The following is a 25,608-nucleotide window of genomic DNA, read 5'->3' on the forward strand; positions in this document are numbered from 1 at the left end:
AAAAAAAAAACCAAACAGGGTGTGTCGAAAGAAAAATAGAGAAGGGGTGTGAACGAAAAATAGAGAAGACGGGGCAAATAGGCAGCTCCCTTTACTTTTATTATGGACGTATTTACAAAAGGAGAAAATTTCCTAGAGAAATGAGTCATTAGAGAAAAATGGCGTTGTGAAGGCAAGAGATCGAGACAGTATCAAGAGGGCTTTTTGAGTCGCAAGATATATAAGGGGCCCTGTGCTGTTGACAGGTTTTGGACCTATCAGATGGCAATTACCCACAAAGAGAGGGAAAGGGTGTCCTCTTGGAAAACCAGATTTCAACCAAAATGCAGTGAATTCTTTACTGCTTCAATTATGAGAATAAATACAAATAAACTTTCCTCTCCCCTTTATTACTATCTACTAAATAAGAAAGTCTATTAACTTGGTAACAAAGACTAAAACATAAAGGAAATCAAATCAAATCACAAAGATGCATTAGAAACTAAATCAAATCCTAAAAGATAATGCTGCCAGATCTGTAACAGCTGGGCTCTCGTTCGTCCGTGTTACCCTCCCTATTTTAACTTGGTAAAAACAGGCTTTAATCACAAACGATACATGGTATTAATGTATTCTTGTGAATTTTCAAGGTCGAATTAAAGGCAACGGGCGGGCCTTGATAAATATATTAAGGGATCGCTTGAAGCCATCATCAAGATCCTTGGATCTAAACAAAAAAGCTGGCTTTCTAGGTTTTAAATCTCTTATCTAACTGGGGGATGGTTCTCATAAATAAATAATCCATTCCGGTTTCCTAGCTGGAAATTCATCCAGTGAGGAAACAGATTTGATAGAAGTGTTATTTATTCATCTTGGAAATGATGACTTAAAAGTGATGATTTGCTTGTCAAGCTCGAGGATAAAATTGGGAAGATTATACAGCTGAACCAATACACTACTGATACAAGAGGTTGTAAGCTGGAAGATCTTGAATTCGATGAATGTCCTCTAAAGATAGCTCTCTCTCCAATTGCGTCCGCGTCACTTGTAAGACCTCCTGAGGGCAGTAGTAAGAATAAGCAACTTACTATATATCCAGAGAGAGAGAGAGAGAGAGAGAGAGAGAGAGAGAGAGAGAGAGTACATTAAATTGCATGTAAGAAGCGTGCATTGCAAGCCACTGAGCGTCCATCATTTCGAATGCTATACAGTATAATACGTCAAAGGCTTCTTCATCTTCTGCAATTAATTAGGTAAAATATAACTTGACGATGACAGAGAAATAGACAAAATGGATACATAGAGAGAAACCAAATGTAGCTATTCTGAATACGACTGCAGTGAGTGAATGATCATCTTACCTGATAGGATTTTTATGAAATTTAATCCTTGCAGAGATCTGGGTTTTTCTGTAAGAGGAGAAATAGTGCTGATAATAAGGAAAATACAATGGCATTAAACAAATGAATACTTGCCCGGCTCTAAAACTAATTAAACAAAATACATGCATATCACAGAAAAGAAACCAAAATGCATGCAGGCCAAAAGACAAAAGGATGGATTATTATTTTATTTTTATCTATATTTTGTTGTCCCTGAGATATTCGAGATTAGAGTTTTGATGAGATGTTCAAATAGAAAAGTAAAGGGAAGTAGAAGATTAATGTTTTCACGAATGAGGGATTGAGCCTCTAGCTCAATGGTCATACTTTTGTTCTTCAACATGGAGGGGTCGGAGGTTCAATCCCAACTTACCTACCAAAAAAAAAAAAGGTTTTCAAGAATGAAGAAAAAGGAATCAAGGCTTTTCGTGAATGGGGAAAGAGAGATCTAGAAGGGTTTTCCATGAATGAGGAAAGATGGGGTCTATAAGAAAGGGGTACACTGAAGAAGGATACCGAGGGGTGTATGAGATTTCCGTGAATGAGTGAAGTGGACTTCTTTTCTTTTTTTTTAATGCAGAAGAGGGGATAGAAAAGATGTGAGATTTAGAGGAGGGTCAGACGGATGATTAAAGGTAGAAGGAATAGATGTCAATCAACATTACAACCTAATTTTTATTGATCCCTTCATATCCATTGGCCTCATGTTCTTCATCACAGCCAAACAGATGTCAATGAAGTATATTATTGTATGGAAAAACCTAGAGGCTATGCCAGGGCAATCAACTTCCCTCTTCCTTTGAATGATGACCTCTACATTCAAATAATGCTAGACTGGAATGATTACAATCAACACAGTGCATACATATGCTAGAAAGGGGGTGTAAAATTAGTTTTGGGACAAAATGAAAAGAGCCCCGGGTGTGTAAGGGCTTGAATGATGTCTCTAACGTTGAAATTTTTTTAATGGGTATCTTGTGAGTTTTGGGTAGAAGATTAATGATATAAATAATGCAACAGAGGTTTTTGAGTGAGATTAATGGAGGTTTGGCATTCCCGGGAAGGAAGTTTTAGGGAAAAAACCCCCCAAAAAAAATGAGAAGATCAGTAGAAACAATAAATGGCAAGTAATACGAGGTAATCACTTATCTCAAGGCTTTATATCATTCATTTCTTTGGCATCTCACCAAAGAAGAAGAAGAATACACATTTTTCTTTAAGAAGCTCTCAATATCAAATAGCAAGTGAATGTAATATTTTTTCCCACAAACCTCACATATAGTATTTATATCAAACAAATAAAAAACTCTAAGCACTAAACTACGCATTTATAAGGACTTAAAAACTTGCTCTCACTTAAATTCCTATAATACATGTGTGGGGCCTATTTAAAACTGACATAACTCAAAGAACTTGAGCTATTTTGATGTAAAAAGACTCTAGTACCCCTCCCTCCTATGACTTTAAAAATACTCAAATAACACTCTAAAAACTAAACAAAACTCTTTTAACACTAATGATGGGCCACATCTTCGTAACTCCTTGAGTCATGTCATCTTGGATGGTCCATCAGTATGAACTATTATGCTTTAATCAATGGTAGCATTCTATTAAGGGCGGAGATTTTCAATCATGGCAGTGGATGGACTGTTATGCGTCAATCAATGATAGACATTCTATATTTGCCACCCCCACAAACAAGGCTCAGGAGAGGACAAAAGCTAGTTTGGATCGAAGGTAATGAAAAGACACGGACAATTTTGCTAGTTTTAGAAAGAGGTTTGGTAAAAATATATGCACCATTCAAAAAAAAAAATATCTGCAATTTTCGATGATTTGTGGACACAGACACGGGCGTAGCGTGTCGACAGGGACACGGAGTATTGGACAATGCAACCCCTCAAAATATGGAAACAGGGACACAACTAGAAATGGGAACCCCTCAAAATGTGTTATATACTTGCAAAATATTAAATCAACAATTAGAATAAGAAATTTAAAATTAAAGAAGTAAATATATCAAACTACCAACGGATCTTGTCATGGGTGCCATGGGTCAAAGTGTCTTTAAGTCTCTTATTTTTTATTCACTATAATTAATTTTTCCTAACTAAATTAGGAGTTAATTATAAGTTTTAGTAAGCAATTAAATATTAATAAAATTTCCACAATACTATATATATATAGAGGAAAGTGTTTCTAGTCGGCCGACTAGAGATCATTCTCTAGTCCGCCGACCAAAAACACATGAGTCCCACCTTATTTGGGTGATGCAAAGCATTCATTTGATGGGCCTTGACATAGAGACGGTGTCCACAAGAAATTAGCTCCATAGGATCATCCCAACCCTATGATTTGTGGAGCTTAAAATGGACGGCTATAAACCACCACAAATCTGTCCATTTTTTAACTCCACAAATCGAAGGGTTAAGAAGATCCTATGAAGCTGAATTTTTGTGGACATCCTATCTATGATGAGGCCTATCAAATGAATGCTTTAGATCACCACCAAATATGTGGGACCCATGTGTTTTTGGTTGGTGGACGAGAGAATGATCTCTTGTCGGCCGACTAGAAACACTTTCCTCTATATATATCTACTACTATATAGCAGAAGAGAAAAGGAGAGAATTTTGCCATTTAACACGTCAATGTGGATGATTTTTACCCTTTTTTGCCCTCCCCACATATCTGTACATACTAGTTATGTGAGGATAAAAAAGGCATGAATGTTCGGAATTATTTGGAAAATCTGTGGCATTAACACGTCGGTGGTAATTTTGAATCTTGATTTGCTAGCCACCTTCTCCAAACGCTACGTCTCGTCCATCCTTTGCAATTGTATGTATTCAGAGATTTGTCTTATTAGATGTGATGAAAAACTGCACGGAAATACTATTTCTTGAAAGGTTGCTAGCAATAATACGTAAAGAAAGAAGCTAGCAATAATAATCATTACGTAGTAAAGTTTGGGAGGAAAATTACGGACAACAGGTACCTGGATATGACAATTACGGAAAAAACTACAAAGAAGAGGTATCAAGATATGACAATTACAAAAAAAACTATTTTTCCTTATTAATTTTTTGAGGATATTACGAATTCCGCACACCTTTAAAAATATTTACAAATTCCGAGCACCTTCAGAGGAACAACAGATTATGGAAACCGCTATAGATTGGAGGGCTAGGATCAGCCTATGGAAATGATTTTACGGGCACAACCTATTGATGTTGTGTTCCATCACATGGACAGTTTGGATCAACCTATGATGTGGTCTATATAGTTCTATGTCGACCCGTGCATCGCACGGGGTTTTTTACTAGTATATATATATATATATATATATATATAAGTGTAGCTACACATACGTGTAGCTAACTTAGCTACACCGACGACGCTACCCGGTTGTAGGTGAGCCAAAACCTTCCATGCCGAAAGTGATGGCGTGTTACCCGGTTGTAGGTGAGCCAAAACCTTCCATGCCGAAAGTGATGGCATGTTATCCGGTTGTAGGTGAGCCAAAACCTTCCGTGCTGAAAGTGATGGCACGCTACCCGGTTGTAGGTGAGCCAAAACCTTCCGTGCCGAAAGTGGTGGCACGTCATCCGGTTGTAGGTGAGCCATAACCTTCCGTGCCGAAAGTGATGGCACGTCATCCACAGCGTTTGTAGGCACCGTCAGAAAACCTTCGCCTAGTTTGATGGAGTTCGGGAAAACCATCGTTGTTGAAGATAACTCCAGCAGAGCTATAGTGCAGTGATTGGCAGAACTTGAGGCAGTGTGGTATGCAGTAGAAGTCAGAATACGCTGATTGTCGAAGTACCAGTGGCAGCTGTTTTCAAGGTTGAGAAGTCATTGTTATTGTGGAACTGAGCTTCACAGAGCGTTCAGTGTCGACGAGGGCGTCGACGTTATCAGGTGGGGGAGTGTCACGGGGAAACAGTTCAGGACACAACCGGTATTAAAATCCATCTCGTCTCGTCTCGTTGCGTCTTGGAAATGCGTTGTTTATAGCACCTTTGGTCGCCACTGGTGGTTAAGGGGGTTGGTTGGCCAAACACTATAGGAGGAGGTGATCCTGTGACTTGTGACTTCTCCCCCGTTAGGCCCAGCAGGTGTGGGCAGGAGCCTTGGTGGCTTGCTCATGGGTTGCAAGAGGACTTGCTTGTGCATCTGTTGCACACAGTAGGAAATCATACTTCAACTCGTAGGCGTGCCCTAAGGGAGCTTTGGGTGCGGACTGCGAGCTATCCATAGGGATGCTCCAGTTTCTTTGGTTGAGGATGGGGGCCAAAGACAGTGCATGTTGGGTTGGGTTCCCACATGCATTGCGCGGCGGACCGGTGCAGGGGGCTACTTATACTGTTTGCCCCTCTGCACCGCGGTACGTCTTGTGGGTAGGCCATTCTCTAGGCCTTCCATGGGTTCGTGCCGGGGCGACTTCGGTTGCCCTCGCGAGGTGTACACCTTGCGGATCAGTCCATGGGGCATCTTGCTCCTTGGAGTATGTGTAGCTAACTTAGCTACACCGACGCCTTAAAATACAGTGGGCCCCACATTGTTTCGGTGATGCAAACCATTCATTTGATGGGCCCTCACATAGATAGGGTGTGCTCAAAAATTCAGCTGCATAGCATCATCCCAACCCTACGATTTGTGGTGGCAAAAATGGACGTGTAAAAACCTTCACAAATCTGTCCATTTTTGCCTCAGCAGTTTGAAGGGTTGGGATCTTCCAATGGAGCTGATTTTTGGGCACACCCTATCTATGTGAGGGCCTATCAAATGAATGCTTTGGATCACCCAAACAATGTGGGCCCACTGTATTTTAGGCCATTGGTGTAGCTAAGTTAGCTACACATGTGTAGCTACACTTCTCTCTCTCTCTCTCTCTCTCTCTCTCTCTCTCTCTCTCGAGAGAGAGAGAGAGAGAGAGAGAGAGAGTTTCCATTTGATAAAAGGAACGCTTTAGTGTAATAATGTGACCACTCATTTTTTTGGTTACACCAGTAAAATAAATTTTGTAACCCCTAGTTTTAGTACCTTCCACCCCTCTTCTTCTGACAGCAGAATCGACCAGGGTTTTTAACATATTTTATTTTGGTTATCTGAAAACCTATTCTTTAATATATTCATATTTATGTGTCATTGACAGTTGGTATCTATGTCATATACGCTGTCACCTCACCTCGTATCACTGCTTTTGATAATAAATAAAGGGAAATGATTTCAGCGCTCCAAAGTTTTGATAAACATGCGCTCCCATTTTTGTCGTGTAGTATTTAAGGGGCTGCCAGAGGAATATTACGGTTCTCAAAGAGCTCTTACAAGCCCTTTATGTTTTTTTTGATGAGTGAGCCCTTTATGTTTATCAAAACATTGGAGTGCTGAAATCATTTGCCTAAATAAAATATAAAAAGCTAAAGAGACCCCTCATATCTGTATGCTGACAGTAAATATAAATAATATATAGGAAGTTAAAGAGATTCTTTAATATATTCATATCTATGTATTGTTGACAGCTAGTATCCGTATCATATACCTTATCACCTCATATCTCTACTTTTTGACAGTAAACAAAATATAAAAAGTTAGAAACCCTTAAAAGCGATCCTTTTATCGTGCTTTAATAAAATTTATGTATTGTTTGCAATTTTTGCTGAAAGACGAAAAAAGTTATTGACATTTCTAGTTATTGAAATTTCAGTTTTCTGATTGCGTAACCAATGATTAAAGACGAGAAACTGGAACTTCAATGGACATGTCTAAACATGAGTCGACACGTGTCTACAACCGTGTCCGTGTTGACACTGATCTAGGCTAAAAATGCAAAGTGTCTACAAATCATAGGCAGTTTGATGAGAGGGCACATAGCGAATTGTTGGGAAAGTTGCCTTATTTCCCAAACTTGCCGTGGGAAGGCAAAAACGGCAAGTGTGGGTTTTTTAGGTTTTTCTTAAAATCTAAGGTATAAGAGAATAAAGAGATGTGATTTCTCTTGTGGGAGGTTTGGGGTGTATCGTCTGCCTCAAAGGTGAAAGAGAAAGAGAGAAGGAAATAGAGAGGGGAGAATTTGGATGATTAATTGATTTTTAGGGAATTTTAGTCTTTTAGGGATTCTTGAATGCCTATTTATAGGGCAATTTACAGTTTTTTCGTTACTTTGGATGATTAATTGATTTGATTACAGATTTGAGTGCTTCTTTCTCCCCCAAGTTCTCTTCTTCTTCTACTTCTACTCACTTCTTCTCTTCTTCTTTTCTCCTATTCTCCTTCTAACCTAAATCACTGATGCTAACACTGTGGCAGATACCCTTGTCAGAAAGCGTGTTGATAAGGAATGTTTGGCAAGCTATTGTTTGCTTCTTGTTACTTTGTTTCTCATTTTGTTTTGTGAGGGACCATATTGTCTCCTGTATTTCTATTTCCCTATTAATAAATTCTCATTAATTTGAACCAAAAAAAAAAGAAAAAAGAAAAATCGACATCAAATGATAATTATAATGTGTGCATCAAAATAATATTACCAAATGAGCATAACTAAAAGATAAACTGAATCATATCACATATTTAGTGCATTACTAACCTAAATCATGCATCATAATACGATTAAGAAGAATATAGTGTTCAAGCTATGAACCTGAATACAAATCCAACATCTGAATTAACATAAACGAAACATTGATGCCAGCAACAGCAAACGGGTATTCCCAATTGGCTCGCTTGCCTTCTTGCTTGAACAATAACCTTTGAAAAGAAGCCTTCATTATTGAGTTTGAGTAAAGTTAGTGATAAATCAAAATGCAGACCTTAACATCATAGCAGGCCTTAAAATAAAGGCAAAAACTACCTCCCTGCTGAGAGATCATTTAAAGAAACTAAAGAAAACGTTGGGTCTTGCATACCGGATATGTCCTAGCAAAAAACAATAGATTCTCAAGTGAAATGAATCCACAGCCCCTGAGAAACAGATAAAACTTTATAATGTTGCCTAAATTTTCATAGATTGGAAGCACAAGTTGTCATAAATAATAGCATAAGCAAAGGTATAGTCAATCAGACCTAAAGCCATATAAAGAAAGAGAAGGGTAGTCTCGACGAGTAGATATTGCATATAGTGACCATCTTGGTAGGTAAGTTGGGATTGAACCTCCAACCTCCAGGTTGAAGAACAAAGCCTTGACCATAGAGCTTGCGGCTCAAACCAGTGAATACCAAGCAATAAACATGATGTTAATGTGATAAAGATAATATATATATATATATATATATATATATAGTGTACTCGCTTACATGCACGTAATGGGGGTATAACGGAGGCAATACCCTTGATATTTGATCCAACAACAGCCTCTTAAAATAGATTGTTCAATTGGCTGCTGTTGGATCAAATTACAGCCCCTGGGAAACAGATAAAATTTCATAATGTTGCCTAAATTTTCATTGATTGGAAGCAGCAAAGTATTCATGAATAATATCATAAGAACAGGTATAGTCAATCGGACCTAAATCGATATAAAGAAAGAGAAACATTGTCTTGAGTAGATATCGCATATAGTGACCATCATTTGCCAGAACCAGATGTGCATCCCCAACAACAATAAACATGAAGTTAATGTGATAAAAATAATATATGTAGAGCTATGTCACAAATATCTCCTACATTTTCAAAATATAGCTATTATATCATGACATTTTGATAAAACGACAAAAACCCAAAATAATACCGAGAATTTAAAAAATGTAGTGAAATTTTCATTTACCCTGATAATATCATGATTTTTTTTTCTTACTTTATATATGTTGAGTTGGGTGTCTTGAATTCAAACCCGATTGGGGTCCGAAATATTGTGTGCGGCCGCTTGGCCCGTCTTGTTTTATGTGTTTTCGGCCCGATAAGACTAACTTATTGAAAGGACCAAGTTTTGAGTTTAGCATTAACCCTAAGTGATTTAGAGAATAAGAGTGATTAACTGATTAAGTGAGATTAGTATTTATTATGTGATTTATTTAATTATTTAAGCTAGATTAGTTTTTATTATTTGATTTATTTAATTATTTACGCTTGAGGGGTATTTTGGTAATTTCACAAGTCGCACAAGTATAATTAATAAAGGCCAAGGCTAATAGTGAAGGGCATTTTGGGTATTAGATATTAGCATGGCTGGGAGGGAGGGGGGAGAGTGACACTTGGAAATCCAAGTGTCATCTCTCTCCCTCATGCAAGGTTATTTGAGAATGAAAATCAATTTTAATTCATTTTAATTATTATAAAATCAAGAGAAAAATTGGGAAAATTCAGGAGAAATTCGTACAAAATTTGGAGAAAACATATGCTATCTGATTTGTAATTTGAAAGTATTTGAGAGCAAAGTTTGATTGCAAAGAAGTGGAAAAGGAGAAGAAATTTCTGAAAAATTTTAAGTTCAATCTTTTCTTTCTTGTCCTTCTGATTCCTGTGTGATTTCCACTCATTTTTAGCAATTTTGATCAACTACAAAGTTGTAGATCTTGTTGAGTCAGTGTGATTACATATAAATTTTTCCTGATTTCATTTTGATTTGAGAAAGTTATAGCAGTGTTACTAAAATGCAGTTTTAAAGACATTAACTGGTGTTTTCCAGCCACGTACAGCAAGATTTGGTCGGAGGTGGCAACATGAAAGTTTTTGGAAATATAGTAACTAACAACTTTGATGTTTTGAGCTAAGCCTAGTTCGAAATGGTTTAAGAGTTATGATTGTTGCAAGATGAGGTGCCGTGGTGTATGTTATTTGAAGATGATATAGTATTAATTGACGAGACCAAAGTAGGAATTAATGCTAAGTTAGTGTCATGGAGAAGTACCTTGGAATCCAAAGGTTTTAGTAAATACGGAGTACACGGAGTGCAACTTTAGTAATGTAAGGAGGCAGGGCGAGGATGTAGTAAATATGACTGGACATGACTGGATATTAGGTACCTAAGAGGGATATTTGTGCGACCGTAAAGTCCCTACCAAGTTGAAGTGAAAGTTCTATAATACAACTGTGGGGCCAGCCATGCTGTACGGCTCAGAATGGTGGGCCACCAAGAAGCAGCATGTGCATAAGATGAGTGTAGCGGAAATGCAAATGCTTCAATGGATGTGTGGCCACACAAGGTTAGATTGAATTAAAAATGAATACATTTATAAAAAGGTGGGGGTGGCACCAATCGAGGAGAAGATGAGAGAGCACCGCTTAAGATGGTTTGGACATATCCAACGTAGGCCTTTGGATGCTCTAGTGAGAAGAAGTGACTTGTGCCAAGTTGCTGGAGTAAAAAGAGGTAGGGGCAGACCGAAAACGACTTGGGTAGAAACAATGAGGAAAGACGTAGGAACATAATGGAGAGCATGGCCTTGGATAGGAGAGAATGGAAGAAAATGATCCACGTAGACGAACCCAACTAGGGCCAGGACTAGACTTAGTTTGGGACCAAGGCTTTGTTGAGTTGAGTTGAGTTGAGATTGTTGCAAGATTTCAGTTTTGAAGAAAATGGCATATTTTGTGCTTTTTGAAGTTTTAACTTTTCTGGCCATCTCCGGTGGGATTTGGTCGGAGTTATCAACTAAACAGATGTTCTTTAGTTTATAATCTACAAGTTTTATGTTTACAAGTTTTGATAATTCATACATTTGATTTGTGTTTTAGAGGGTGCAAAATCCCAGTAATATGGATTTCTGCTTCAGGACGGTATACCGGCGTTACCAGTATGCCATGACCCCTTTGGAGTTTATATGGTGCAGTTGTGGGGCCAGTACACCGGCAAGTCCGGCATATCTTCATGATTCGATTGATTTCTGTCTGTTTGGTTATTCCTGCTTACGCTTATTGTTCAGTCTGTACATGCATTATATGATATGGTTCTTTTATATGCACCATATGTTTGAAAATCTGCACTTGCATTATGGACCTGTCAGTGGTGTATCTGGACATGGACCCGCAAATAGTGTATCTGGATATGGACCCTCCAGTGGTGTATCTAGATATGGACCTGCCAGTGGTGTATCTGGATATGTACCCGCCAGTGGTGTATCTAGACAATATATCATGGACCTGCCAGTGGTGTATCTGGACATGGACCCGCTAGTGGTGTATCTGGACATCATATTCATTTTGAATCTTAATCTGAACCTGAATTTGAATCTGAATCTGAACTTGAGCATGACTTGATATATTTCTTGTCAGATAAATTTGTTATATTTAGTTTTGCCTTAACTTGAACATGAAAATATTATATGATATTCTGATAGTAGCAGTTGGTGATACACTACTAGATTACTGTATTGCTTACTAGCCTTATGCTAATGTGCTCGATGTTGCACATTTCAGACTCCGAGGCATTCCCCTTTTTCGATCCGTCAGTTCCGGGGCCAAGATATCGAGGCTGAGTTCAAGAGAGTGGCCATACCAGAGTGAGTATGGCGATGTACCTATTTTTGTTATCTTTTTATTTGTATAAAGGAACCTTGAGAGGCTTGTATATAAATGAAAGAAAGTTTCTTTCATTTCCTTGTCTTTTAGCTATTTGTGGAAATTATGTTTCCACCATGCTTGTCTGGATTTTATATATTCAGAGGCCATACAAGCTTGCCGGGTTCGCCTAGCAAAAACTCTATGCGTTGTGTATGAGGGAAGGTACGCCTATTTTCGAACACCTTGATGAGTTCAATAAAATCATTATAGACCAAAAGAATATTGATGTTAGAATTGAAGATGAGGTTCAAGCTCTTATTTTACTGTGTTCATTACCTGCTTCATATGAGCATCTTGTTAATACATTGCTATATGGAAAAGATACAATTTCCATGGAGAATATTAAGGCAGCCTTAAACTCTACGGAGTTGCAGAGAAAGGTGTCTGGTAATGGAGAAGAGAGCTTGGGTGAGGGGTTGGTTGTAAGGGGTGGAAGTGAGAAAAAGGACTTTAATAAAAGAGACAAGTGGAGATCAAAATCTAAGGGTAGAAAGTTGAAGTGTTTCCAGTGTCACAAGGATGGGCATTTTAGAAAGGATTCTCCAGAGAGAAACTCTTCTGGTAAGGGGAAGAAGGAGGATAACTCTTCTGGTGCTGCAGATGTGGTTATAGCAGAGAGTTCTGATGACGGTGATAATGTTCTTTCAGTCACAGTTGGCCCTTCAGGGAATGAATGGTTGCTTGATTAGGCTTGCTCCTTCCACATTTGTCCAAGGAGAGATTGGCATTTGTTAACCGAGAGTTTAGAGAGAGAAATGGATGAGTTAGGGTAATCTCCTTCCCCTGACTCATATCTTTATACTAAAACATAAAGAAATGTACAAAGTCCTAAATGTCCTTAGACAAGTTACATATTCCAACACTCCCCCTCAAGCTGGAATGTAGATATCATACATACCTAGCTTGTTACATATAACACTCAATTTTGACTTATTTAAGGACTTTGTAAACATATCAGCTAATTGGTCCCCTGACCGAGTAAACACAGTACACATCTCTCTTTTCTGGATTCTTTGACGGATAAAATGACAATCCACTTCAATATGTTTGGTGCGCTCATGGAAGACTGGATTGTTGGCAATGTATATTGCAGCTTTGTTGTCACAATAAAGCTGCGAAGGAGAAGATGAAATGAAGCCAATTTCAAAGAGAACTGTACGTAGCCAAATAAGTTCCGTGCTTGTCTGTGCCATTGCCCTGTATTCAGCCTCTGCATTGGACTTAGCTATAACATCCTGCTTCTTACTCTTCCATGAAACAAGATTGCCACCTACAAATGTACAATAACCAGTGGTGGACCGTTTATCTGCTGAGGATTCAGCCCAATCTGCATCAGAGAAGCCTTCAACTTTCATATGGCCATGCTTTTGAACATCAATCCCTTCCCTGGAGCCCCTTTCAAATACTTGAGAATCTGTATCACCGCAGCCCAGTGAGAAGTACGTGGAGAGCTCATATACTGACTGACAACTCCAACAGCATATGAAATATCTGGCCGAGTAACCGTGAGATATATAAGTTTACCGACAAGCCTGCGATACCTGCCAGGATCCTCCAACAACTCTCCTTCTTCTGGAATGAGTTTCACATTAGGATCCATGGGTGCAGAAGCTGGTTTAACTCCAAGATTGTCTGTTTCTTTTAGCAAGTCCAAGACATACTTTCTCTGTGATAGGAACAAGCCTCTAGAAGAACGAGCAACCTCTATCCCCAAGAAATACCTGAGCTGACCCAAATCCTTAGTAGAGAATTCATTTTGCAAGAAGGTTTTCAAACGCTGTATACCTTGTGAATTGCTCCCTGTGATGATTATGTCATCCACATAAACTATCAACAAAATACACCCAGCTAAAGAGTGATAACTGAAGACTGAGTGATCCACTGCGCATTGTTTCATGCCAAAGCGCATGACTGCCTCACCGAATCTCCAAACCCACGCACGTGGAGATTGTTTGAGGCCATAGAGTGACTGACGTAGGAGACACACGTAGGAGGAAGTCTCCCCCTGAGCAACAAACCCTGGTGGTTGCTCCATATACACCTCCTCAGTCAGGTCGCCATGGAGGAAGGCATTCTTCACATCCAGCTGATGAAGGGGCCAGCTATGATTAACAGCAAGAGACAGGAGCACACGAACAGAGGGAATTTTCTCAACTGGACTGAAGGTCTCAGTGTAGTCAACACCAAAAGTTTGAGTGTATCATTTCGCGACTAACCGTGCTTTTAAGCGCTCGACACTACCATCAGGGAGGTATTTGATGGAGAAAACCCACCGACAACCAACAGGACGGGCACCGGGGGGTAGGGAAACCAGATCCCATGTATCATTACTATGAAGAGCGCCCATTTCGAGGTGCATTGCATCACGCCAGCCAGGATGTTCAAGAGCCTCAGCCACTGACTGTGGTAAAGACATAAAAGACAAGGAGGAAACAAAGCTCTGGGAAATACTGGTGAGCTTATCATAAGAAACAAAATTCGAAATAGGATGTGCAGTGGAACAGGATCTCGTACGAGATGCAATAGGAGAATCAGAAACAACAGAGGAAGGCGGAAGAGAAGATACCTGAGAGCGGGAGAGAGGGATCATCGGCTCAGAAGATGATTGTGCGAGAGGAGGTAGAAGAGACTTATCTGTAACTTGGCGCCGCTGATACTGCTGTGTAATTTTAGGTGGAGCTGGCTTCTCCAACATGGCAGAAGAAGTAGAATCTACAGAAGCTGGCTGCACGGAAACAGGAGATGACGGAAGAGAAGCAGGTAGATCTGGTAAGGGAAGCGAGACCTCGGACTCGAGAGAAGGGGTGAAAGATGCTGCGCCAATGTGGAAGAATGCCTCAGACTCAAAGAACGTAACATCGGCTGAGACAAACCATGTTTACTCTTTGTGGTAGTGTAGTTAGTTGGAAGGCAATATTGCAGTCTACAGTTGGTGACCTTGGACTGCCACAGGAGTCTACAGTTGTGTATTGTGACAGCCAGAGTGCTATCCTAGTGTTATCCATCTGACTAGAGATCAGATGTATCACGAGAGGACGAGGCATAAAGATGTCAAAAGTACCACTTTGTTCAAAGAGTTGTGTCTGAGGGAGATAGTGATGTGAAGAAGATTGGTACCGCAGAGAATCCAGCAGAGATGAATCCTGTGGCCAAGTTCAAGCATCGCTTGGATTTGGTTGGTGTTAGAAGCTTGTGAGGGCCCCGAGGGGGCTGTTGCAGAGGTGATTGGAGAGAATTCAAGCCAAGGTGGAGATTTGTTGAGTTGGGTGTCTTGAATTCAAACCCGATTGGGGTCCGAAATATTGTGTGCGACCCGGATAAGGCACGTTGCCTAGGGCCCCGGGGGCGAAGCTCCTAGCCGCTTGGCCCAGTCCGTTTTATGTGTTTTCGGCCCGATAAGACTAACTTATGGCCCGCTTTATATAAAGGGGCTTTTAGGGGTTTATTCGTAACAATATATTTTTAAATAGTTTTATTTTTATCGTTTTTTCCCGATATAAACCCCAAAGAAAACTTAATATATCCCAAGATTTTCCCTTGCCAAGAAATTCCTGAGAAAAAATATTTGTGACACACACACACACACATATATATGAGAAAAGAGTTCCTACTCCCCGGAGTAGACAACTTATCTACTCCATGGGCTTAAAATACAATGGGGGCCACAATGTTTGGGTGATCCAAAGCATTCATTTGATGGGCCCTCACATAAATAGGGTGTGCCCAAAAAATCAGCTAGATAATTAGGTGGTCTGTGGACTTTTGTTTCTCTCCATGGTGCTTTCGGACTAATAGGTTTCATGTTATGTCAATTCGAACTTGCTTGACCCTCACATAATAGGGTGTGTGTGTGTGTGTGTGTGTGTGTGTGTGTGTGTGAGAGAGAGAGAGAGATATTAAATTTAGCTTTTATTGAAAAGAAGGAAAAACAAACAAAAAGTAAATAAATGCACTTTTAGATTGTTTCTATGATAGAGATGAGGGAGAACCATGACTGAAGGGAAAAGAAAATGTAAAACTTGTAAGACATTCAATGGAAATCATTTTTTTTTTTTTTTTGAAATAGGCACCATGTCCCAAAGGATCGGTTTCAATGGAAATCATACAGTTTTGATTATTTATAATAGAAAAGATTAACAAAGAAATATGGACTTAAAAAATGAAATAAATCAAAGAACAATGATGGAGTTCTGCTTCCAACAAAAGCAACTCCTTAGCTTCACCTAATGGTATTATCCTACACAGACTATAAACCTAAAGTAAAGGAACAAAAGGACCGATACAGCAGTGAGGATGCAAGAGGTTAGAAGAAAAAAAAAAGAGCATCAAGGAATTTTTTTGAGATTTAACTAATATATAATTAATGTTAAGTACATTATCTGCAAAGTACATGTATAATTTTCCATATGATATGTATCGATGTTCAAAATATAGGTATTGGTCGGAGGCTGATACAATACTTATCAGCCATACAAGAAATATGTATTGGCCATATCAGTGACACAATTATCGGGTGATAAAGATTATCAAGGTCCCAAAAAATAGAGCAATATGTAATGTTTCAATTTTATTTTATTGGGTGATATAGATTATCGAGTTCCCAAAAAGTAAAAAACAGAGCTATGCGTTGGGTTGATTTTATAGATCCTGATCCCTCACTGGAGGACCTCAAGAACTAGGTGACAAGGAAATCAGGAACAACTACTCCAATCAAAGCTAAAAAAGAAGAAGCAGGAGTGTGGTCTTATTCTGGCTACAATTTGAACAGAAAGCTACTACAATAAAACCCTGTTCGTTTGAGATTATGACAACCGATGGTGAGGCCCCATATCGATTATTGGACTAAAAATAAAGAGGTGCTGATTATTTGGATTAGAGAATACACTTGCTATATCCTTGGGTTTCCGCAACTGCTACAAGGCAGGAGAAGTATGGCTATGGATTCATGGCATTCTTTAGTATGCCTAGGATGTGGCAATTGCATCGGCTGTTGGCTTCGTTTTTGTTGAGGTGCTAGAATTGGATGACCATGCCTAATTCTGTCAAGGCATGATGTAACAAGCATTAAGATCTTAAGATGGGTTATGGCAGACCATCAGTTTGTGAAACTTGCAGCTGATGTGGGTGGTTTTCAATTGGAGTTAAATCGATCTAGGTATCATAGACAATCCTGAATTGATGACATCAAGATGTAGGGCGTCGCTTCACATGGTTCCAACAGATGAAACCCACAAAAATGCTGGTAAAAAGACTCACATGGAGGCCAAAAGTAAAGAAACAAAGGAACCTGTTGCAAGGAGGTAGGTGATCCAGGAGCATCCCCTTAGCAAAGACTACGTCATCCTAGAAAGCCCATTAGTGTAGGAATTCTATTTCTTGTGCATAGCAAAGTAGGGGCAGTTTAGCCATTTTGGACCGGTCATTTCCATGCCCTTTTTAGTCATTTTCTAAATAAGGGCCCTCTATCTCATTTGTAATAAGCTCTTTTGAATCTTTTGCTACTTTGCTCGACCATGATGGAATATATGCCTATCATATATCCAAGGTCTCCCAAGTAAGATGAGTGCACCACTCATGGTAACAACATCGACTAGACAAAATCATGATAAACAACAATGCAGAAAGAAATTAAACATCTTTGATGACCAGTATGGTAGCATTGTCAAACCATGGGACCTTACATGGGAAACCAAAATCTGAGATTTCAGCCGAAATATTTCAGTTTTGGTTTGACCGAAACTGAAAGTACATTGAATCGGTTTTTAACTTTTTACATGATTTCGGCGAAATTTCTCTCAAAATTTACAAGATTCCCACTGAAATTGCCGAAATTATCGAAGTTTCGGCTGAAATTTTTTACCAAAATTTACATGATTTCGGCCAAAACTGAAGTGGTGGACGAAACCGACTTTTAAATCCTTGGTTAATGCAAGGAGCTGCTTCACGTGAGAATGGATCCAACTTCAGCAAGCCTCCTTGCTGCCATCACAAAGAATAGAAGGACAAGGAGGACGAGTCTAAAGCTGATAAAAATCTAGTCAAAACAATCAGTTGTAGCTTGATTCTTTCCTTAGACAAGAAGAGACGATAGGAAGATCGACTAGCTACTTTTTCTTCAAGAAAAATCTCTCTCTCTCTCTCTCTCTCTCTCTCTCTCTCTCTCTCTCTCTCTCTCTTCTCTCTCACACACACACACACACACACACACACACACGATTACTCCCAAGAGAAATTTTTCTTCATACAATAAATGGGTTGCTTATATAGACTTCAAGTTTGACTTCTAGACTTGGTCTACGACTCAAAATACCCACATGTGGGCCCTCTTGACAAAAACCTAAACTATAGAGAGTTCCCCACATGTAAAACCGATGAAAGAAAAAACACAACTCAAACCTCCCAAAAATAAGGCATTCCCTGCTTAAACAAATTGCAGGAATGATGGGGCCCATCTATATCATAAAACTCACTTATGTGACTCAAGTGATTTAGAAAAAAAGACTCTATTACCCCTAACGAATTAAAGTGAGGGTGCACACTCTATTTACCCTCTTAACTCCCAGATATGGTTCATTCCATCTTTGAAATTCCAAACTAAAGCTTGGTGTTGACTCTTCTGACTCTCTTCTCCTTCGAAATGACTATTTGACCCATCTTGTTCCTTCTGCTGCATGTTTTGGTTTGATCCCTATCATCTATCAACTCAACTCAACTCAACAAAGCCTTTGTCCCAAACTAGTTGGGGTCGGCTAAATGAATCCTTTAGAAAATTTTCACGAAGAAGGTGAAAGGAATCCATCTGGCTCAAATTGACTAAGTCTAATCCTGGCCCTAGTTGGGTTCGTCTACGTGGATCATTTTCTTCCCTTCTCTCCTATCCAAGGCCATGTTCTCTATTACCCAAGTCGTTTTCAGTCTGCCCCTACCTCTTTTTACTCCATCAACTTGGCACGAGTCACTTCTTCTCACTGGAGCATCCAAAGGCCTACGTTGGATATGTCCAAACCATCTTAAGCGGCGCTGTCTCATCTTCTCCTCAATTGGTGCCACCCCTACCTTTTTACGAATGTCTTCATTTTTAATTCTATCTAACCTTGTGTGGCCGCACATCCATCAAAGCATTCGCATTTCCGCTACACTCATCTTATGCATATGCTGCTTCTTGGTGGCCCAACATTCTGACCCGTACAACATTGCTGGCCTCACAGCGATCTTACAAAACTTTCCCTTCAACTTGGTATGGATTCTGCGGTCGCACAGAACTCCTAAGGCAAGCTTCCACTTCAACCAACCTGCTCTTATTCTATAGTTAACATCCTCTTCAATCTCTCCTTCCTTATGTAAAATTGAACCAACATAGCGAAAGATATCCCTTTTATGTACCTCATGTCCAGTCATAGTTACTACAAAAGTTGCCGATCAAATGGCTCGAACAAGAACACAGCCAAGGTAAAAGAGAGTCGATTGGGGAAAGTCAACGATGATGAGGGGGAGTTTTGACACTATGTACAAAACTAAAAGTAGCTGTACCTTGAGTAAACATCTATGATAAAATTCAAAGATTTCTATTAATCTTGGATGTATTTACAAGAGGATCTATAGAGCACTTACATGATAAAACATGGAATGGAATCAAGATAATTATAGAAGGAAATAATCCTCATCAAATCTACCTAATCAAATCTACTTTCATAAACTCTCTTGCTTGCCTCTTCTAATCCACTTGCCTAATTTATCTAGTTGCCTCGTTTACCCAACTTACCTAATCTACCTCTAAGATCTAACGGTGAGATCTTAACCCAATCCAACCATTGGATCCCACATATTCTAACATGCCCCCTCAAACATATATGGATTGAAAATCGATATACGTTTGACAACAATAAAAAAAAATTCCCCAATACAATATAATTCCCCAAATTACAAATGTAATCAAAATCAACCGATTTGATGCACACTTCCAAAAGTCTATGATGAAGATCGTTTGATGAAGACTTATGTTGCTGCCAATGATCATTGATGATGGTCGCCGAAGAAGATGCCGCTTGTTGATGTGTCACGAAGAGGGCTTAAAAGGCAATAAATCACAGCCTCAATGGGACTAGATGATACTCAAGCCTCCATGGGCGAGTAGAAATGGGTCACTATGGACCAATGTCGAAATTGGCAAGATCTGGGTCATTGTGGACCAATGCCGGAATGGGCAAGAGTTGGGTCACTATGGACCGATGCCGGAATAGGCAATAATTGGGTCACTATGGACCAATGCCGGAATGGGCAAGAATCTAAAGCCTCGATGGGCAAAAAGAAGCCTCGATTGGCGAGAATGGGCCTCAACGGGCGAGACATCATGGGTCGGCAAATACCGATCACATCCATGATAAAATCTAGAATTTCACTAAATGAGTGACAACGAACGGCCGAGGATAACAATTATTGGCAAACATCAACATCATACTAGAGATTGGACAGTGTAAAAAAAGATGGGTGCAAATATCAATAGTAGGGGACAAAAAAATGTATTTCAAAGAGAATGATAAGATCTGAATTTAAGAGGAAACACATGGAAATCAAAATGTAGGGTCGCCTTTATCAAATCTTGGGGTAGGGCTATATCTAAGAAAACATGGGAAGAAATTCAATAAGGAATTAGAAAGATGACAAAGGAGGGTGCCATTACCATATCAAGAAGTGTGTGAGCGACATGCTGGGGTGGTTGGGATTTGCAATCTCTCATTCCTCACCACGTGTCAGCCACAAACTGAAGCAATTTTACTCCATCTTTACTTGTTCCTCTCTCTTCACTGGACAAAATATGTGTTTCTCAAGAGTTCATAAATCCAACAAACTTTGAGAAGAGAGAAGCAACATCAAACCCTTTTGCTGTTTCGAATAATGTGAAATATTAGAAATAACATACAAGCATAAATCCACGGCAGCTTTCTAATTTTCTCGGGGATTTGGTATAATGGTACGAGGCATAGAAGATAACACCATCAAAGAGGCATATGGAGATACTCTAAAAGCGGGTGGTAAACTCCAAGCTACAGGACGTGATGGAGATGCAGAAGCAACGAAAGGAAAGAGTAAAAAAAAATTAGTAGATGGTGGTCGGGTGGACGGCTAGATCGGCCGTCTGCCGGAGGACAGATTCGCTAATGTTGTGGTCAGCGCAGGATCGTTGGCTTTGATACCATGATAAAATTCAAAGATTTCTATTAATCTTGGATGTATTTACAAAAGGATCTGTAGAGCACTTACATGATAAAACATGGAATGGAATCAAGATAATTATAGAAGGAAATAATCCTCATCAAATCTACCTAATCAAATCTACTTTCCTAATCTCTCTTGCTTGCCTCTTCTAATCCACTTGGCTAATTTATCTAGTTGCTCCATTTAGCCACTTACCCAATCTACCTCCAAGATGATCCAACGGTGAGATCTTAACCCAATCCAACCGTCGGATCCCACATATTCTAACAATCTATAAATGTCCAACCCATTCGCGAGTTCAACATGGCATAGATAGACTGGACAACATTTATAGTTTTCAAAACATCAAAACTTGGTAAGGAATTTCTAGATAATTTTCCAAAAAGATGAATAAACTCCAGCATATGCTTTGCTGAATGCTAAATAGATTAGGGTTTCCAAAAGGGTTTTCAAAAGGGTAAGGATAAATCGAGATGGTGGTTGGCGGACTGGTCCTACTCATTCTGAGATTACTGCAATTTCAAATGACGGAGTAGATGCCGACACTGTCAACAAAAGAAAACGAAATCATCCCCTCCAACCGGTTCCCCATATGATAGCTGCCGCTTAGAAACATCCATCGTGGGGCGTGATCCTAAAAGGAGAGGTAAGGAATTAACAGGATGGCGGCATGGGGATTGGCAATGCCCCTCCTGCGATTACCTCAACTTTAAGTGGCGGGTTAAATGCCGATGGTGTCGGCAAGATAGAAACCCCCAAACGTAGTGATTCCCGCTGACCCAACAGTTTTACCAGCAAATGATAGTAATGGGGACGACAGATGTCCCGATTCCGGGGAGATCTCTTCACATGTTAAGGGAGGGGTTCCAACTTTATTTATATCGGGTAAGGAGGTGGAAGTGCGAATGGATACCCTAAAGGCATGTAGGAAAAATGATAAAAACAGGACCTTAGATGACCTTTGGCGTTGGGCTAAAAGTTTCTGGGATATCCCCTCCCTTCCTTTCCCCTGCTTTCTGGCGAAGAACGAAGCCCTCTTTATGTTCGAATCGGAGGAGTTGGCCTCCAAGATCTTGACCAAGGGAGCTGAGGTGTGGGGAAATCAATTGCTATCTCTTTCTGCCTGGAGTAGGGACTTTGTTCAGGGACTATGGAAGCCCTTTGGGTTAACTTCTATGGTATTCCACTACATGCATGGGCTATTTCAACAGTGGAAGCTTTAGGGAGCCTTTTTGGTCCGGTTCTGGAAGTGAAGATGGAAGGGAGCCACAAACATTGTATAAGTTTTGTGTCGGCCAAAATTCTAGCCCCCCGATGGAAGTTACCTGGTTCTTTTGTTAAATTCCGGATTTCAGACCATTATTATACCATTGGAATTGAAATTCAAGATATAGCCGGGTCTCGTCCTTCACCGACCCTGGCTAATCTGGATTCCCCTAATTTGGAAAGTCCGTCGGTGACATCTGTCGAGTGCCTCCCGCTTTCTTCTTCTTGGGGCTTCAAGGCCAGAAATCCGGTGATCCTTCGGGGCCCATCACTTTGAATTCAAAATTTAAATCCCACCAATCAAAAGCAAAAGGCGACAACGTACAGGATGCCTTCCCCAAGAAACTTTTGCCTTCGCTTTCCTTAGTGCCTGCTGGATGCGCTTTGGGATCTGTGAGCAAGAGCTTTGGTCAAATATGCCCGTTACCTGCTGGGTCTGGTACCATAAGGAATAACCTTTCTATTTCTAAAGAAATTCCTAGACTAGTGGACCCGCACCCCTCACCCCCCCCCCCCCCCACCAAGCAAAGGATCCCCGTAGGTAGGATCCTGAAATCTAGGAAAGTACTAGAAACTTTCAAATCTAGGGCTTCTAGATTGGGTCCTTTTGGAACAAAATTCAAGATTCAAAAGTTTAATTCTGAATTATCTCGGAAGCAAGGACCTGCCTTAGAACTTTTTGGGCCCCATTATGAGAGTTTCCCTCAAGGAAAAATTCCTAAAAGGAAGTGGGGAAAATTGAAGGATAAGAATTTCTGCTCGATCTCAGATAGTCATAATCTTTCCCTTGCTCTGCCCAGGGTATGTGCTGCCTTCGGGTGATTGATTAGTGGCCTCCCTCTAGCTTATGTTTGAGTTGAAGCTAGATGGGCTAGGAGAGCGGGGGACCTATATGATATAGTATTCTTAGCAGCGGATTGAGGGTCTACTAGTAGGCACTCCTTCAATTGAAGAAGGATAGTGGATAAAAGGGGATTTAAGAGTGCAGCAGAAGCATCCTTTTATTTCATTGTTTTTGGGTATTTCGGAGATGGCGTTGTTACTCAATAAATGTGGACATTCGTCACTTGGTGTGGAAGAGTAGAGATCTGTTAAGATCAGGATTCAACCCCTCAAAAAGCTCTTGCTCTTTGAGTATAGTATTTATTATATTTCTATTACCAAGTCAATGGGAGTGGTAAAGGTTTGGGCTACAGGGTATGAATATCTAGGCTACATAAATGCTTTATTTAGAAGGGCTTACATCACACGCTATAGTGGAATAGGGGATCGATCATTGGATATTGGTCATAATCAGGTGGTGACCTGTATATAAAAGGTTGGGGGAAACCACTGGGATTCTTCAGGAGGTTTGGAAATAGATCTACTCTTGAACCTTCGTTCTCACCTTGAGATAGACAAAAAAGGAACATCAGAGCAACGTGCAGCACAGTTCACCTTCCCTTCCCTCATAATCATTGGGCCAGAAAACGAAGTGGTCCATGGGACTCTTGGTTTTGGAAAAGATCCTTCACAGGATGAAGACAATGATCTATGATGAAGAGAGGGCTTTTCTAAATGACCCAACCCATAAGGAAATTACGAAAGACCTCCTCAGGAAGCAGTGAAAACTGTTTAAGGAGGCCCAAGATAATGCTTAGGAATTCCATCGCATATATGGGTTAGTCAATGTAAAGGATACTCATTCGCCTTTGCACAAACACCCTTTCTTCAATATAATTATGGCTGACGAGAGGAGGTTGAGGAAGACTCGATGGGAGGCTAATAAGGCAGTGGGAGTTCGATTGGTGGAAGGATTGCCAATAGAAAGAGACTTGGTTTTGAGGAAATGGAACCAGAGGACCCCCTCACAGACATGCCGGACTATCAAATCCAACATCTTTTGGGGAAGCTGGAGAAGTGATCCTCTTAGGAGAGAAAATCCTTATAGATTTTATTCAGGAGTTTTTTTGGTGAAGAGTGCAGAAGTTTCTTGGTGGCTTCTTCTATGTTTTTTACAAATGTTTCTCGAGGTAGATAGTGAAGATGGTATTTATGTTTGGATTGGAGAATGTAATGGGACAAGAGGAAATTTTTGGGATCTCTTCTTTAGCAGGCCTGGAGTTACTTCCAAGGCCATCTTATGCTGTAGCTATATGGGACTCCCGGTCCCTCCTTTATGTATATACAGCTTGAATATTAATATAATTGGTCATCTTTCAAAAAAAAAAATAGTTACTACATCTTCACCCCGCCTCCTTACATTACTAAAGTTGCACTCCATATACTCTGTCTTAGTCCTACTTAGTCTAAAACCTTTGGATTCCAAGGTACTTCTCCATAACTCAAACTTAGCATTAACTCCTGCTTTGGTCTTGTCAATTAATACTATATCATCTGCAAATAACATACACCACGGCACCTCATCTTGAATACCCTCTGTAAGCTCATCCATAACTAGCGTAAAAAGATAAGGGCTTAGAGCTGATCCTTAATGTAGTCCTATTGTAATTCGGAATTCACTCGACGTGCCATCCGTAGTTCTCATAATAGTTACTGCTCCATCGTACATGTCCTTAATCACATCAACATACTTAGTAGGCATTTTTTTCCTTTCAAGGACCCACCACATAACACTCCTGGGAACCCTATCATACGCTTTCTCCAAATCAATGAAAACCATATGAAGGTCCTTTTTATTTTCTCTAAATCTCTCCATTAACCGCCTAATCAAGAAGATAGCTTCCACAGTCGATCGTCCGGGCATGAAGCCAAAGTAATTCTCTGACACCTCAGTCTCTTTTCTTAGTCTATGCTCAATTACCATCTCCCAAAGCTTCATGGTGTGACTCATTAGCTTAATTCGCCGATAATTGGTGCAACTCTGGATATCCCCTTTATTCTTATAAATAGGTACTAATGTACTCTTCCTCCACTTATCAAGCATCTTCTTAGTCTTCAAAATATTATTAAATAATCTAGTTAACCAACCAAACCTACATCACCCAAGCATCTCCAAGTCTCAATAGGAATATCGCCGTGCCTCATAGCCTTACCTAATTTCTTATTTTTGATAACTACTCTTACCTCTGATGTTTGAATTCTACAAACAAACCTCCGGTTTGAATCATCAAAAGCGTTATCAAGTTCTCCCAAAATTGCTACAGGATCTCCATTAAACAGCTTATCGAAGTAACTTCTCCACTTCTCTTTAACTTCGTTTTCTTTTATTAACAATCTCTGATTCTCGTCTTTGATGCACTTTATATGATTCAAGCCCCTGCT

At 39.8% G+C, this 25,608-nt stretch overlaps 1 protein-coding gene across 7 annotated transcripts in view; it reads right to left on the bottom strand.

Moving 5' to 3' along the window:
* Positions 1-630: 630 nt before the first annotated feature.
* Positions 631-25,608, bottom strand: part of LOC143893041 (ELMO/CED-12 family protein) — a 44,151-nt gene continuing 19,173 nt past the window's right edge. For 4 of the 7 annotated variants that reach the window (XM_077397989.1, XM_077397983.1, XM_077397990.1 and 1 more), the window contains 5 exons: positions 8,270-8,324; positions 8,005-8,111; positions 1,341-1,408; positions 1,124-1,218; positions 631-1,036 (listed from right to left, as the gene is read on the bottom strand). In XM_077397989.1, coding sequence (XP_077254104.1) covers positions 935-1,036; positions 1,124-1,218; positions 1,341-1,408; positions 8,005-8,111; positions 8,270-8,324 — 427 coding nt within the window. In that variant the 3' untranslated portion in view covers positions 631-934. Of the gene's footprint in view, positions 1,037-1,123; positions 1,219-1,340; positions 1,409-8,004; positions 8,126-8,269; positions 8,325-25,608 lie in introns of all 7 variants that reach the window. The other 3 variants (XM_077397985.1, XM_077397987.1, XM_077397986.1) reach the window with 3 other exon arrangements.

Source organism: Tasmannia lanceolata, unplaced genomic scaffold (genome assembly GCF_043159265.1).
Source record: "Tasmannia lanceolata isolate RefF3 unplaced genomic scaffold, GAP_Taslan_0.1 ptg000015l, whole genome shotgun sequence".
In the NCBI taxonomy this organism is placed as follows: Eukaryota; Viridiplantae; Streptophyta; class Magnoliopsida; order Canellales; family Winteraceae; genus Tasmannia; species Tasmannia lanceolata.